We start from the raw sequence: 18,282 nt of genomic DNA, 5'->3' as shown, positions 1-18,282 counted from the left end.
TGGGTATATATATATATATATATATCGTTGTCTAAGTACCCACAACACATGCCATTCATACTTTAGTACTAAGTCAGTTTGTGTAATAATGTCCTATAATATTTCTTTATTTATCATAAAAACAGAGATTAATTTTGTTACATTTTAGGTTAATATATTAAATAATCACTAGATAAAAAAAATATGTTAACTAATGACCATTAATGCATAAGTAATAGATAATTTATGCATTATTAAGCTTCGACGAATTAATTATGGTCATATTGCATGCTAGTTCTAAGGAAATTTCACATATTTAATTTAATTATTTACACTGATATACAAATAAAACTACAGTTATCGATAGTTATAGTACATCCCTAGTTCACAACGAAAAATAATGTAAAATATCTAATTTTCGATGTGTTTATAGCCTGCTGACCCAAAATAAGATCAAAAGTATCTAAAGCAATACTTACCAGTCTTCATCCAAGGGAAATTTCGCCATAAAATCCCTTTTTTCGTGATTTTCTCGAGTGGCTCGCTTGCCACATATTTCACACTTAGTAAACCGTTTTCTCGCTGGCATTGTAACAAACTCGCTCTTTACTCTGATCACGGTTGACTATTTTCGATTTTTGCACTAAATAATAAAGAAATTACACGAAATACCCGAACAAAACATTGAAGCCTTCAAAACAAACAAAGCAATTAGGCTGACAGTAGACTTGATGTAAACTTGACAGAATAAATAGCACTGACGTTTTCTTTTTCTTCGTTGGCAATGATTTGCGAAACAAATTCCATACAAAACTTTTTTCTTCCTAGTTGCGTCAGCCTGATCGGAATTTGGCAGCTAACTCCATCTTGCGTCCAGTAGAAGAATCAAAATCGTACAGGTAAAACTACTCTCTGCCTTAGGATCCCCTTTTAAATGTCATAAATCCAAACATGGCAGCCATACCCATCGACAAAAAAGTCTACCGTTGATCTAATTTCATTTGACAGTTAACTAATACGTATTCGACACGCTTATATTTGACAACTAGAATCCTGACTAGAGCTGGGACTGCGTACCAAAAGTACGTCTCTGTTACTCGTACCAAAAGTACGTCTAAAATACCAGTTTTACGAGTATGACCCCCAATAGGCAGTTTACGTATTTGCCGTGCTTAGGCGTCTTACATATAAGGATTATTTATACAAATATCGACTTATTATTTCGGTAAGGGTCGGAAATATGGTGACGTTTTGAGTGAAGGCTATGAATCTATTGTCATATTTTTGTTATATATTATTACATTATTTTTAGATACAACAGATATCCAGACGACCATCTGTTAACAAAATTTTATTTTACCTAAAGTAACGGTAAGAATGGAGGTACGAGGTGATAAAAGTTTCATATTTGTTTTATTTCAGAAATCAAAGTCCGTACTTTTAAATACTCGACAAGCTAAAAGTAGTCTATTACAAATAACCTGTTCCAAAAACTATTCCGGTACAACGCCCCGACTCTAGTGTGGATATTGTTCACTGACAGGTGGTGATAATAGCAATTCGACAAGTCACAATATTTCTCACATCAAATGGAAATCAACACGAAACGTCACTTTTAGCATGTCGAATAAGGGCCCTTGTGTTGTGTTGGCATCCTTTAGCAGTTAAGAGAGCATGCGATAGCACCCTTTAGCAGCTGAAAACATGTAACAGCATACTTCAACTTGCGGTGTGCATAGTGAGTCCAAAATCATCCAGCTAAATGCGATTCGATAGCTGTGACTTCACCATAAGGGGTATACCGAGCGGATGCTGCCCTTGCCCGGGTCATGGGACGCACGCAGAGGCAGAATCCGCAGTGAGGGATATTGACTCGCCCCCACAAGCGACATCTAAGATGGCTGAAGGGCAACACCGGTGTGAAGGCTGAGGGTAGAGAGGTATCACTGGACTTTAAATATATAGCCAACTCGACACTTATGTTTCCAAATCTACCCTCGAGCACGCAGCTGATGAATATTATGATAAGTATTGTATAAACTATCGGAACAAAAGATTACACACATCCATCGCGTGACACAGTAAATTTATTGCATATAAAATGGTCCCATTGATTCGCTATTAGTTGATCAATTTATAGGAAAATGTTTGATTTGTTTATGAGCTAGTCTATCTATAATTTATAGTATTGATGTTCTGTTGTCAGACAACAATGTCATCAACGAGATAAGCTTTAATATCCACATGGAATGGGACATACCCTATAAATCATCAATATAGAAAGTACCTACATAATATATATTCGTGGAAATACTTATTAGCAGACTTACTTAGGTATTCAATAATCAAGTAGGTGGGTAATACAATTGCGGCTGTGAATATTTACCTAATCTCTATTTACCCCTTTTTGGCAATGTATCTTAGAACACAAGATATAAATTTATTTAGGTCAGATTTTTCAAACATCAGATAAAATGATCTGTCAGACAAAGATAACACGCTCCCTTTCTTTCACAAGCAAGAAGACAAAGACTGTTATCTTTATCTGATATTTAGGGTCGGCAACGCGCATGTAACACCTCTCGAGTTGCAGGCGTCCATAGGCTACGATGACAGCTTACCATCAGACGGGCCATATGCCTGTTTGCCACCGTCGTGGTATAAAAAAAAATTGTTAGTGTTCCGTAAAAAACTGTGTTCACGGAACACTAATGGGATCACGTTTTTCTTGCAAATCGGTTAGATGCATTTTTCTCAGAGACCGTTTGGCGTACATCGCTAAAATGTATGGCAATTACCACCACTAACGTGGTAATAAAGTCCTCACCGCTTATTATTGTTATAATGGGGCTGAATTTTATTTTGCTAATTTGGGAGGTTTCAAGAGCTCTTCATTCTGGGAGAAATAAATACGAACACAACTTCTGCCAATAAAAATGTACGTAATTTTTCGTTGAGTCACGAAAATTCCATAGGTTTAGTAAAAGGATAGAAAGATTGTTTAGGACATACCCACGGTAAGCTCAAGAAGACTTGTGTTGTGGGTACTCAGACAACGACATACAATTACATACATAGAAAACATCCATGACTCTTAATATCTGTGCTCATCACACAAATAAATGACTCTACCGGGATTCGAACCCTGGACCATCAGGTTCATCGGCTTTTTCAGGGTCACAAGGGGAAATCTGACAAGAATAATAATCGGCCCCATTTATCAAGGCTTTTTGGTGTCATAACGTCATAAGTCATAATTATATTACAAGACTTAATGTTAAGAGTTAGTCAATTCACTGAATTATTTTCGGATTCGGTGGCAATTGTTTCACGAATGGACAATGGAGGCCTAAAGTCTCTAATTGGCCCGAGGTGTGGAGACCACGGAGTTAAAAGACAAGCAGAGATAACATCGCTGAGACGAAACTGGGATTTCTTATTACGCCGGTTTTCTGGTGTTTACGCATCATATCACATATATTCACAAATGGTCAGTGGTGATTGGCGATGTATGGTTCAATAAATGAGAATGCGTGCGTGCGAAGTAGGTTTGTTATGACGACAGTTTTGTCTTAAGAGTCACCTTTTCATTCAAACGTAGTCCTCATTTTCCTCTCTGGATATTAATATTATTGAGAATATTTTAATACAATTTGTTATATAAATATCAACCACAGCTATGCAGCTATTTTTAATTAAAATAAGAGTTAAGGATGACACGCTAGACCTAGCCGGGGCCGGGCCGGAGTGTCCGGCGCTTCGTTGTCTATGGAAAGCACCACGTGATCACCGATCAGCCGTCAAAGAAAGTGACGTGTCGGACGCCTCGGCCCGGGCACGGGCCGGTCTAGCGTGAGTCATCCTTTAGGAGCAATTAAAAATATCCTTAAAATCTGTTTTCGCTCCTAATTTTTACAATAATCAAAAAACTAAAACACGTCAGTCACGTAGGGGCAAAGCTATGGTTAATATTATGTATCAAATTAAGTAATAGTTATTTGTTATAGAGAGAAAAGTTCGTTTTTCTTGCGAGTGTTGATTTTGAGTCCCGAGTAAGCGAAATATTCTATAATTTAATCACGAACGAAGCGAGTAATTCTAAGTTAGAATCTTGAGCGTAGCGAGGGACTCAAAAACACGAGATGTTAAATAACTTTGCTCTCGTACAATTACATACATAAAACATACAACTTTTCACCTCAGTAGTGAGAACATATAAAAAAAAAATTATACTACGTCGGTGGGAAACAAGCATACGGCCCGCCTGATGGTAGGCAGATGATTAACGGTAAAGTTTTTATTCCTGTATTCATGGCCTTCACTAAATTATAAAGCTACTTTGTCTCACTCCCTGGAGTAAGGAAAGTCTCACTTTCCACACTCCCTGGCCTGGAGTGAGGAAAGTCTCACTTTCCACACTCCCTGGCCTGGCGTGAGGAAAGTCGCTCTTTCCACACTCCCTGGAGTGATGAAAGTAGGCTTGTTCGAGCTGCTGAGGCGAAAAAATATTTTCCATAGTGTCAATATCCAGAATTCCCGAGAGGAAAATGGGGACTACGTTTGTATGGAGAAACGGCCATCCCATTTCCTCTTAAGCGATCCTACCTCTATCCACCTTTAAACTCTCTGCTGGACATCGCCAAAGTTTTGTTTTAAGCGACCCAACTTATGTCTGTGTTTAAACTTTGTGGTGGAGACAATCGCCAAAGAGATTTGATAAGTTCGAAACTAAGTTCGAAATATGACTCGTCTTTAGATTTCGGGAACAGTATATAAGCGAAAATAACTTGTTTTTCAGTATCTGTATGACATACGTATCTACTGACCAATGATTATAACATCTCATTCAATTGCATCATCATTTGTAAATCACATTCATCTAAAAGCTGCATTATTTTTTTCTTACTTTAACGAACAGCCAGTGTCAGTTGGCTAGATTTTGTTTGATGATATAGGAGACAAACGAGCAGACGCATCGCCTGATGGTAAGCAATTATCGTAGCCCATGGACACCTACGCCTTAAGATGGGAGTACTCTCTTTTATTGAAGGTTTGAAAGATCATATAGGTCCAGAAATACCGCGGGCAACCAGTTCATTCCAAAGCTTAGTTTAGTTGACTTTAGCTGAGCTATTGTAATACAGACGGCATTAATTGCTGATAAAAAACTAATCACGTGTAGGCACAGACGAATGCCAACATACTTTAAAAGTATTCCGCAGCGTGTGCGCGTGCAAAATAAATGGACGTAGTCAAAATAAAACGTTGCACACTCCAAATACTAAAATTATTATTCGTGTCAGTGAAACTGTACCTAATAATGTCGATTAAACTAAATTTTTTACCAATTCCAATTCCAAATTAGTTATTTGTTAAACATACGTATGTACAGTCAGCATCAATAGTAGCGGATGAAACAACGCGCCAAAAGTATCTAACATCCCGGATAACTTTTCCAAATGTAGATAAATTTCTAAAATTCTCGTTCCAAAGTATATGTTTTACAGTCTTAGTAGTTCTATATAAAGACATCACTTTTTGTTAAGCTATTATATACAGAATGCTGACTACAACAGTAGGTCTTTATCCCCTTATTCATAAACGTGTACTAAAGTTACGATGCCGCTAATCATCGTTTGTCCCTTTCCGACGTATTGGTATCATGGAAAGGGACAAACGATGATTAGCGGCATCGTAACTTTAGTACACGTTATGAATAAGGGGGTAAATGTATAATAAAGTAGCAATATGCTTCGCCACATGGCATACAAATAGCTACAGATGACATGTAGCATGCATTTACAAACTAAATCTATGATAAATATGATATATTATCAAAGACAAAGACAAATTGTAGATTTTAAACGTCTGTTTTTTTGCATGCATATTGGACGAAGATCACTCGAATCTCCATACTTTACCTACTTGGGCTCGAGCCCAAGATATTCCAAACATTAAGTACCTACATTAAGTTAATTCGGAAAAATATGACGAGTCGAAATCAAAGATATGATTAAACTTTTGTATACCCACCTTACTCCTTTTGTCAAAAAGTTATCGACCAAATACCTGTCGGTTTTTAAACTCTGTGGTAAAGTTTTGTGTTTAGTTATTCTACCTTTGTCTATCTTTAACTTTGTAGTTGAGACAATCGCCAAAGTTATGTCTAAAAATTGGATAAAGGCAGGAACCACGGAACACGCATTGAACCACTATCTGCCGTCTAGGATGGAGTTTGCTTACCAAATATATGTCTATTCCCCCTTAGTTAAAGACCCAAGTTATAGTGAGCTGCATGCTAGATGGGAATAGATTTGCAGAAAGTGAGTTCCACTCTTTGGCCATTCGCATAATAAATCTGGAAGCAAAGCAAAGTAAAACCTCTGGCTATCTATAAGTCTGTGGTGGAGACAATCGTCTCTCTTTACTCACCTTGTACAATTTGTCACAGCACGGTCGCGAAAACAACTGAGTAGAATTTATTGTTTGCTTATAGCCGTTAATTCAAGTATATTATATTGGTGTCAAAATAGTATTGATAATTTAATTAAAGCTAAAAAATGGAAGTTTTTGTTTTTTGCTAAGTATATTTTCCGATGAATGTATATTACCTACGTAAATAAGAAGTATTATGAGTTGGTAATAAGGTACCTATGTATATTTCCTACATGAATAAGAAGTATTTTATGCGTACTTAAACAACAAAACAAAACTTTTAAAAATAAAAACATCACTAGACTTTTGACAATGGAAATATAATTATTATCAGTTTGTATATATATGCCATTTTATACAGTAGGTATATATCATTAAATAAAATAGGTACTGCATAATAGAGCAAAGGTACAATAAAGTTGAATGCTCAATTGCTCACATTTGGTGTAATAAAAACGTGTGAAGTATTTTAGTCATACTTAGCAAGTACGAATTACCTAAGTAAGTAAATTGTTTTTCCAATGACAAGCAATTTTCTAATACAATGTAGGCACTGAGAACATTAGACACCCCAAGAAATATAAATATGTGCGTATTCTTATTGAGATATTCTTAAATTTAGGTACAAATTATTCTACTCGTTCTGATGTCATCAGTAGGTAACTTTTATGCGCTTATTACATCTACACAGCCACCGTGTACGTTTTGTAGGAAAGTCAGTCGGTCTCCCTACTAAAAGTGCCCGGCTCCTCTACACGATGGGCCCACTAAGATGGGCCAGCGTGTAGAGTGGTGTCGAATGGCTTATGGCGCGGCGGGATTGCACATCAAAGGTAGTGGAGACGATGGTGCGTACGCATCTACACGTGGTCCATTCCATAGTGCGTGCTCTCAACCATCGCATGGCCATCTCGCTGGTCCAGCGCTGTGCCATCATGTAGAGGAGCCATAATCATCGCATGACCATCTCGCTGGTCCAGCGCTGGGCCATCGTGTAGAGGAGCCAAAATTTATAAATAAGCGCTTTATTTTGATGTAATTTTCCCTCCATCCACTGTCTGAGGGCCGATCGCGAACATCGAAAACCTAATATTCGGTATCTGCCTCTGTATCGCACTTACAAAATCGAGCGATAAAGAAGATAATGAAATTTCGATTAGCCATGTTCGCGGTAGGGCCTTTGACCAAGGTAAGTTTCCATGCCAAGTACTAAGTCGTCATATCAAAACTACCTATTCGATGTTCTGTCTGGCCTAGTGGGGTAGTGACCTTGCCTTTGTAGCCGATGGTCTAGAGTTCAAATTCTGGTAAGGGCATTATATTCGTGTGATAAGCATATTGTGGATATTTGTTCCTGAGTCATTGGTGTTTTTAATGTGTTTAAGTATTTATAAATATGAATATTATATATATCGTTGTCTTAGTACCCACAACACAAGCCTTATTGAGCTTACGGACGGACTTCGTCAATTTCTTTAAAAATGTCCTATAATATTTATTTATTTATTTAAGTAGGTATGACGCATCCCTGGAACGGCACCTAGATAAAGGTCTTAAATAATTGAACATATATTATTACTGAATAAACGATTTAAAAGTCACACCTATTGAAGATCCTCTTCCCAAATATTAGTAATTCTCAACTATACTTTTGTTAAGATACACGTGGTACAACACTTATGTTAGAGGACTGAAGCATGATTATTATCATTAAATTACATTCATATTACCTATTCATAATATCAATTTATATGAGTGACCTTTAATTTAATAGCTTGTGTTGACTGTTGACCTAGTGTCCTGATGAACGATAAAGATGGACGGGGAAATAAACATATTGACAGGTTAAAATTGGTCTACTACATATTTATGGAACAGAAAACAAATAGTTTTACAAATATTACCCTTTATTAATGTTACATACACATCTTTAATATACAATTAAGTAAAATATGTTAGTCTTTTCGTGTGTCCCACTACTGGGCAAAGACCTTCCTTCTCCCTTTCCAATCCTCGCTGTGCTGAGCAAGATCCCGCCAATCCGGCTGAAACACATCCAAGTCGTCCTGCCATCAAATCACGGCTCAAGGCTTGCCAAAGGGTAATGGAGTATCCTGGGTGTCCGAAGATCTGACAGGGTGAGGAATACAGAGTTTCGCTCCAAAACCGGAGTCGTCGATGTTGGGATGAAGACCGCCCGGCTAAAGTGGGAATGGGCTGGACAATGGACATGTTTACCGGATGAATGATGACAGATCGGCCAAAATGGCCACTAGCTGGCATCCCCAGAGTATTCGTGGCAGAAGCAGACCGAGAAAAATAAATATCAGTAATTTTTTTCTAATTGCATTTTCCAAGTAAATTATATCACAGAAGTAGATGTTTACCAAATTCATATTTCGCAGTTTTATTTGAGCGCTAGCGCTCAGTAGGCGATGAGGACAACCATGTATTTACAGAAATCATTTGCATTAAGCGGAAATTAGACTGCCTGGTTCGTAGGTAACCAGTGTTACCCGTGGACTCGCGGGCCCAACCCAGCCAGGCAATATAATTGCTAGTTATTTCATTATTGAATAGGTACTCATTCTAGTTCTTTTACAATTACAATAATACGAGTAAATACATATTGTAGGACAATATTACACAAAACTACCTAGTTCCACAGTAAGCTGGATATTAAGGTTTGTGTTGTGTTGTGGGTACTAAGCGACGATAAATATATTGTAATTGATAGATATAGGTATTTATTCTTATTTCCGTAAATACCTACACAGAAAACATCAATAACTCGGGAACAAATATTTGTGATAAACAACACATAAGTAATACATAATGCTCGTACCAGCATTCAAACCAGAGACCTCCTGCTTCACAGGCAGGGTTACTACTGACTAGGCTAGGAGGCCGTTTAAGTAGTATAATATATATATGATCAGAATTAATTCGATTTATAGATCGAAAGAGTAAAATCTAAAAATGTATACAGTTTTTTATTCAAGAGAGTACATTGACCCTACGTTGCAATACAATGTTAGGCAATACGAATTAGCTGTAATAGGCATTCGGCCCATAATAATATTTTATGTATGATTGCACTGTAATAATATTTGTATCAATTATAAAATACGCGACTATGACTTAAAATCATTCATCATTAGCTAGATTTTTCGTATGAAAGTATGATTATTGATAACAATGATAACTGTTCTCTAATTTGTACGACATACGGACGACATAAAATTTGATTGCAATCCTGTGAGCTATTAAAATCATTATAAAAGTTGTTCAGTATGACCTATAAAGTCGCAGCGTATGGCTGGTGGTTAAAATTTCGCCCAGTATAAATGCGAAAGTAGCCTTGTCTGTCTGGTACCTTTTCACTCTCAAACCGCTGAACCTATTTAGATGACCTATTGAGAAGATCCGTGCTCATCACACGAATAAATGCCCTTACCAAGATTTGAACCCGGGACCATCGTCTTCATAGGCAGGGTCACTACCCACTAGGCCAGACTGGTCGTCAAACATAGACATAGGACAGTTTCTATCAATCATTATCCCACATAAAGTCGCAGGCAGAAGTTAGTACTTTCAAATATTAGATTGCAGGGCATATACAATAAATAATGTTTTCGGAACTTGTACGAAATATCATTTGCACTTGCATTACAAGTGCACTAGCGCTTTATTATACAAAAATATCTCAAAAAGAAAAACTGTCCGACACAGATATCAATTACAATAATATTTGTTGAAAAAAATATTGCTCTAGCTTAAAAAACCACGAAGGAAACAGTCAAGTACGTTTGTATGGAGAAATGACCACTCCTGTTGGCTCTTAAATGACGGTAGAGCATGAAATTGCAGATGAAACCAGAGTTGATTGTATCCGACTAAGCTGTGCTCCAATTGTTCGCTCTTCTGCAGTTTAACATTGCATAATAGGCACGCCGAGGCATTGGCAATGACGAAAGGTCAACTATTATTAAGTGCATAAATTTATTTTTATCAATGAAATTGACACGCGTCAGTACCCCGGCTGTTTTGTGCTACGTTTAGTTTTAATTACTTTTTTAACAACTGTCTTTGTCTTCGGCTATAACAGATAGGGGCGTTAGCCTTGTGAATACGCATTCTTTGTACATTCTACCTAATTATAGTGTCTTATTCATGTTATAAAAGTAAAAGTTTGTTTTTATGTTTGTTTGTTAAGTTTATTACTGAATCACGTTACAGGTATCCGGATTTGGATGAAAGTAGGCAAATAGATAGATTGAAGTTAAACATCAATTTAGGCAAAGGCATACCATCTATAATGGACTTATAAATGCCAAAACCTACCACAGCCCCGAGAAGCTAACGAAGCAAAAATAATACTGACACTATATTCGTAAATAAATATTATAGGGACATTCTTACTCAAATTGACTAAGTCCCACGGTAAGCCAAGAAGGCTTGTCTTGTGGGTACTCAGACAACGATATATATAATATACAAATACTTAAATATACAGAAAACAGCCATGATTCAGGAACAAATATCTGCGCTCAAAACATAAATAAATGCCGTTACCGGGATTCGAACCCAGGACCATCGGCTTCATAGCCGGCTACATATAATTTATAAACTATATTAGCATATAAATTAAATTCTACATTTTATCCTGGAAGATGTTGGAAGTTGAGTGCCCTTGACGCTTCGCCTATGTAGTCACAAGGGCACAATGTTTGCCGACTATGCCTCTTTGATACGCATTACGGATGAACGGGTTGTGATAGGCCTTACCATTCGATGACATCCCGTTGGTCACAAAAAAACTCGTAAAAAATGTAAAAAAATGTCCGGCCGCCTTGAGAGCAGAGGCATTGCTCTCCCCAAGGCAAACGCCTCCATCCAAAAAGATGTTAATATCTCTCTAAAAGGATGGCCGGCTTCTTTCCGGCAATAAAAGCAATATTTCTCAAGCAATGTGTATGCTTACTTCCCCTTACATTGCCCCTGATCTTGAAATTTATTGTGCGTAGTTACGCACTTACTTATGAATACACAGTTTCCTGTTAAATTTAGTGTTGTGTTACCTTTGGCAAAAGTAATTCGTCATTATTTTTTTAGATATGAACTTAGTATATGTCAGTAATACATGAGTTCGAACAGAGATCCTCTGTGGATCGATTGCAAACATGATTCTTTAAATAATCCTCCACCAGACTGGTTGTAGTTAGTACTCGTAGTAAAAGTAGGGTACACGAAGGGCCCAATTTCCAGATAACGTGACACTTAGGGTCTGTTTCACAATGTCCAAGTCCTGAATAAGCTACTTGTCACATATCTGACGAATAAAGTCATCGTTGACATTTCAAAATCTTCAAATAAGCTGGTACATAAAGTGCTAAGTTTTGCAGGAAGTTTTATCTGGCAGTTCATTTATTTGTTAATTAGCTTACTCAGACTTTGTGAAACTGACCCTTAATAAATGTTTAATGACAATGTCAATCCAAAATGATTCTTATTGTGGACAGTGGTAGTACTTAATATAAGCGGTAACATATTATTTAGTTTTACGCATCTATACCTATTGCACACCTGCATGCTATCGAAAACTTTACTTCCATTCTAATGCATGGCTCGTAATCAAATGTTTTGATAGACAAACATTAGCTACCATACAGCTGGCCGTTTCAATAGTAACTTCTAGTAACTGACCGTGGAGCCCGATTTCATCATGGCTGCTTCACTGTTTTTTGCGGGATAAGTGAAAACGCCGCAATACATTTTCTTGTGGTCACTTTAATGTTGCAATTTTTAATATTGCAGTTAAAGCGAACAAATGATAGGTAAGTATACCTATTTAATATTCAGTGACATTTAAGTCAGTTTACGAAAGCAAAATTCGATTTTCCTTAACAACATCTGGTGATATGGTAAACTTAGGTATCACGATAATCACGAACTGTCAAAAAATAATGTATAACGAATTTTACTGCTCTTCGGTTAAATGGCGTAAAACTTTCTAAAGCATTTAACGTGATTTAAGGTACGTCAAACCATTTAATTTCTAAGGCACTTTGAAATTTGCTAAAGAGAAAAAATATGAAAGCAGTGTAAGATCGCATATTATTGTCACTCTGACACAGTACAGATTGGTTCAGACTTCAAATTTGTTGACTAGGTACCAAAAATACAATAGGACATAAGTATATGCAAGTGCATTCAAATTTTTGATGAAGATGAATTGTTAAATTTTCTTGACACAAATAATGTTTACAGGAAAAAATCTTTTCAGGCACTTGGTGAACTAATTCGATGAGACGCTCTGTTGTTTTTCGCGAGAAAATATTTTGTTATTCTTTTATTTTTTAATCTGAAGCCAAAAACAAGTTTTGTTTATATTGGAGAATGGCGCATCGGGTGAATGATATACCTACAGATAATGTCAAACCTTGGTGTCAAAATTGGGTGCACTAATCTTGAGCTCAATTCTTTTTTTGTTGAATGAAAATAATGGCAAAATACGAAGTTGATTTAGTTAGTTTTTGACAAAATTGAAATTAAATAACTGTCTCCCTTTATTTTTGGTTTCTCTACTAAATAATAAGGAAAATGCCTACCTTATTTCATTTACAACTTATGATGATTATGTGTGTAGAAATTATTTTATCGTAACGTTCAGCCGAATATCTCTAATATACATGGTATAAAGTATGTAAACAAAATAAAAATTTCTGCCTCAGCATAATTTGAAAGCCAAATCTAACCTCGAACAAAGATTACCATCCCACGAGAAATTAAGACCGCGGATTACGAAAACAGATAAGCATCCTAAGTTCCTAAGTACCCATACCAGCATTGTCCGAACCTCGTGTTGTACTTAACGAAGTACAATAGCGTCGCTGGATAGTAATAACAATTTTCCGGCCACAACCAGGGCTAGTATTCCCAAATTTTGCCGAGTCCATGCCTCAAAGAAACCAGTGTACGTATGTTTAAATTGAATGAGCGAGAAGCGTCTTCGTTTCCGATTGGCCAAAAATGTTTTTGTATCTTCGTCTGTTCTTAACAGGTCGCATTTATATACGCGTGTTTTCTTTTTACTTATCACAAGAGATCTATTTCGCGAGGCATTGAGTTTTTGTTTCTCGCCTCGACGAAAGACAAATATCTCGAGATTTCTCGCCTCGAGAATTCGAGAAGAGCAGAAACCCTAGTCGTTATATGCGAAAGCAATAGAGAGGCAGACAACGATTTTCAAAATGAGATTACGAGGTCTGCAGCTCCCAGAGCCACTAGTCAGTTAGTCACGTAGTTGTTAGAGTCAGATCAAGCTAAGTTAGCAGCGATTTTGATAACCCAGACAATGCAATTTTTTTTATGTCAAACTTCTATGAAATTACGACGTTTACTTAACATGCACCGTCTGAGCTACCAAAATCGCGCCAACTTATTTTGGTCTGACTCCAGTCACGTAGTTGTTATTAGGTACTTAAATCTCGTGGATGTACGTGGTTTATATGAGGTGGTTGTTCGATTTAAAATAGCAATAGCAAAGTAGATCACAAAAGCGTGTATAGGTAGGTCTGCAGCTCCCAGAGCCACTAGTCAGTTAGTCACGTAGTTGTTAGAGTCAGATCAAGCTAAGTTAGCAGCGATTTTGATAACCCAGACAATGCAATTTTTTTTATGTCAAACTTCTATGAAATTACGACGTTTAACAAGCACCGCCTGAGCTACCAAAATCGCTGCCAACTTATTTTGGTCTGACTCCAGTCACGTAGTTGTTATTAGGTACTTAAATCTCGTGGATGTACGTGGTTTATATGAGGTGGTTGTTCGATTTAAAATAGCAATAGCAATAGCAAAGTAGATCACAAAAGCGTGTATAGGTAGTGAACACGGTACACGACATGCATTTCCGCGGATACGATGATAAAAATGTTTGCGTGAGAAACTTTAATAAATTGCGATAATGGTAACTATTGACTGGTATTTTATTGATCTGGATTTCATAGAAAGCTTTATGGATATGAAAGTTTAATGTTCAGCTTAATATTGCCTTTCATTTTCTATAAACTAGATCAGTTTTAATTTGTAGAATAAATATGCAAATAAATGTTGACGACCGGTCTGGCCTAGTGGGCAGTGACGCTGCCTATGAAGCCGATGTTTTTGGGTTAGAATCCCAGTAAGGGCATTTGTTAAGTATACAAGTGGCAAAACATTGGACGAACATAATTTAGGAAATTGGATCACCTTTACACGATAAGAAGAAGAAGGGCATTTGTTTGTGTGATAAACACCGATATTTGTTCCTGAGTCATGGGTGTTTTCTATGTGTATAAGTATGTATTTATCTATATACGTATGTACTTATATCGCCACGTAGTACCCATAGCACAAGCTTTGCTTAGTTAGGGGCTAAGTCGATCTGAGTAAGATTGTCCCCAAATAAAACAAGTGGCTCTGTGGGCTGTAGATCTCGCGTTAACCTTAGAAAATGTTTAAGCGAAAAATAATTGGCACTTCATTGAGTCATCATCACAGTGAACACACAATGCTTTTAAGCGCCATCGACGCTATCGGCGCTTAAGTTCTTTATGCCTATTTTCGCATTTTTGAAAATTTCCACGTATCCAATCTTCTTCTTCTTTTCCCCCTGCTGGAGTGTAGGGCTTGAACCATTTTCTTCCACCGACTCCGGTCCTGGGCAGCATGGGTAACCTCCTCCCACCCCATCCCCAATACACCCAACTCTTGCTCCACAGAACGACGCCAAGTAGATTTAGGGCGAACATATTTCCGTTTTCCGGGCATCTTCCAGGTTAGAGCCACCTTGGATAGGTGGGAGTCAGGCTTCCTGAGGATATGCCCAATCCAATGCCATTTGTGCGTTTGGATCTCCTTATGTACGGGTGCTTGTCCGGTTATTCTCCATAAGTGAGCGTTTGTGATCCAGTTAGACCAAAAGATGCGCAGAATTCATCTTACGCATCCAATATATTTAAAAAAATATATTTAATTAACCGACTTCAATTTCATAGAAGGAGGATGTTCTGTATTCGGTTGTGGCTATTTTTTTATCATAGAATCTAGTCACAAAATTCCGTGAGAATTGGTTAAGAATCGCGTTCTGTAGAGAGAACATGCGGACAAACAAAAGCGAAATGCCCGAGTTAAAACGAAGACCTTTGCTGACACTTCGGTCGATAAATAAAAAATGTACAATCTGTCTAAGCTAACAGTTGATTTGAACAGAACAAATAAATGTAGTGTCATAAATTAACGTAATATTTCCTAGAAATTGGTCATCAATAATGACATTGCCATACTTTGTCTTTGAAAATGTCATGCCGAGTTATCTTGGTCCGAATCTAGTTTCCTTCTTGGTGTTAGTACATGTATTAGATAGTACAATTATTTTGTTTTTCTTTTCCAGCACCGGACCTCACAAGGGGAGAAGACTTCGGATATGATGGCAACATCGGTAAGTTGATTAGCTTTTGTGATTAATCAATTGGATGACAGGGCCTACCGTAAAAAATGTAAATCGAAGTTTCTACATGCAAGAGCGAGACAGAGGCAGATAACGAAATTTTAACGTTTTAACCGGCAGGACCTCAGTTTTAGGGCCAGTTGCACCAAATCGTCTGTCATCGTAAAAACGTTTGCTTTAACTTATGGGATATTTGACAAAACTCTGTTTCTCTATGTTCTGTGTGTGAACGTTAGTCAATCTATCAATTGTGCATAGTTATGCACTGCACTCAACACTGACTGACTTATGGCAGTCGAACAACCTTCAGAGTTCAGAAAAATTAAAACTAGGGCATTTGGAGGAAAATACTTCAGTATGATCCGTAATATCACCTGAACCTTGACTGCACTCTTGCGTGACAAAGGTTACTAACTAGATCAATTATTAATACGTACTTAAAAAATATGGAATCCCATATTTAAATATCTACAATTCAGATCACTGTAATTAAGGCATAATTTATATGGAAGAGTTGTTTACTCGTAATATTGACGGGTTAAATAATACGACTGTTTTGATGAACCAATTGTATAAATTCAAGCTATAATTACATAATGTGAATTGCGGTTGAAATATTTCGAAATAACGGTATATTAATATGCTCAGTATTAAATTTACTGTTTTACGGTGCCGTGTCATGGACGGTCACTAAGGAATAATAAAATATGTGCATAAAATTTGAGTGGCACAGAGAGCCATGGAGCGCGCAAACTTCAAGACCGAGTGAGGAATGTCGAGATCTGACGTCGCACCAAGGTGCAAGACGTCGGACACGTCATTACCAAATTAAAAATGGGTCAGAATGTCGGAATGGTGACCGCTTTCAGACGAAAGAAGTGCCTGGCGTCCGTTGACTCGTTGGGTGGACGACATTCGGAAGATTGCGGGCTCTGAATGAGATTGGCTCACAGGACCGGGATAAGTGGCGTACTCAAAGAGAGGCCTATGCTCAGCGGTGGGCGATAAAAGGCTGATATGATGATGTAATTTAATTTAGGCAACCAAAAGTGTTTTAAAGGATATAATGTTACATTATGATTTTTACATTATCTATAAATTCCGGAAGCCTGTTCAGAACGTGAGGTTTTAGACAGCTGACTCACTATTGTTGGTCCGGGAACGTAACAAATGCGACAATCGTTAATTATTCACGCCAATCAAAAAGTAAAAACTGTAGCGGATTGACAGATGCAATCACAATTGAGTCGGTTGACTTCAAACTTGGATAAATCCAACTGTCAGATTTTACGATTTAGGTATTGAGGAAAGGTAACAGGGTAGATGAAATATCTACTTAAGAGGGTCGAATGTATTTATCCGAGTTTGAAGTTAAGCGGCACAATTGCGAATTTCATCCTGACTGCTTTCCCTGATTTGAAAATTTTCAATTTATTTCGTAGCTCGAAACAATCCTTTGCCTATCACCGATAAAACTCTTCCACAAAATCATATATACCTATAGTTTTTTCACGTAATACGCTAAACGGTGTACTTAAATATCTTTATTTTGTTACCCAGGTCCAACGCACTGGGGCGAGCGATACCGAGAGTGCACGGGCAAGCACCAGAGCCCGATCAACATAAACGTGCTGCGCGTGAAGCAGGTCACGCTGCCCGACATCGAGTTCGTGGGCTTCGATGATTCCATCGACGATGTACACGTCACCAACAACGGGCACACTGGTAAGGCATGTCAACACTAAGCTACAGAGGGCAAGCACAAGAGCCACCAGAGCCCGTCAACATTGACGTGCTTTGCGTGAAGCAGGTCACGCTCCCCGACATCGAGTCCGTGGGTGACGACTCCAACGACGACATGCATGTCACCAACAACGGACACACTGGTAAGGCACGTCAACACTAAGCTACAGAGGGCATACGAGACCGATCAACATCAACAGTACGTGAAGCAGGCGACGCTGCCTGACATCGAGTTCGTGGGTGACGACTTCATCGACGACGTGCACTTCGCCAACAACGGCAATTTAACGTGAAAACGTCGTTTAAGGGTCGTTTTTTACCTGTAAACGTGTTTACGTGTTCGGGAAAACCGGCGTATTTTCTGTGAACAGAAGTTAACGACTTGGATACATTCTTCTAAGAGCCACTTGCACCATCCCACTAACTCGGGGTTAAGCGGTTAAATCGTTAACCCAGTGTCAAATTATACTGGTAACCATGATAACTTCAGGTTTAATTTGTTAACCCCGGGTTAGTGGAATGGTGCAAGCGACGCTGAGTTTTATCGCATACATTTAAGAAGAAAGGTTTTAACATGCCTAATGCCTTTTTTTACGTTGGCTTTTACGACAAACTTGATGTCAAATTGGTTAGCT

The 18,282-nt window shown here is 37.8% G+C and overlaps 1 protein-coding gene across 1 annotated transcript in view; it reads left to right on the top strand.

Annotated features, from left to right (window-relative positions):
* Nucleotides 1-18,282, top strand: part of LOC133520406 (putative carbonic anhydrase 3) — a 77,313-nt gene that overhangs the window by 48,685 nt on the left and 10,346 nt on the right. The window contains exons 2-3 of the mRNA XM_061854798.1: nt 15,848-15,895; nt 17,465-17,629. Coding sequence (XP_061710782.1) covers nt 15,848-15,895; nt 17,465-17,629 — 213 coding nt within the window. The remainder of the gene's footprint in view (nt 1-15,847; nt 15,896-17,464; nt 17,630-18,282) is intronic.

This window comes from Cydia pomonella, chromosome 8, assembly GCF_033807575.1.
Source record: "Cydia pomonella isolate Wapato2018A chromosome 8, ilCydPomo1, whole genome shotgun sequence".
Classification (NCBI taxonomy): Eukaryota; Metazoa; Arthropoda; class Insecta; order Lepidoptera; family Tortricidae; genus Cydia; species Cydia pomonella.
The sequence above is the reverse complement of the archived record's forward strand: the minus strand, read 5'-3'. Positions and strand labels throughout refer to the sequence as shown.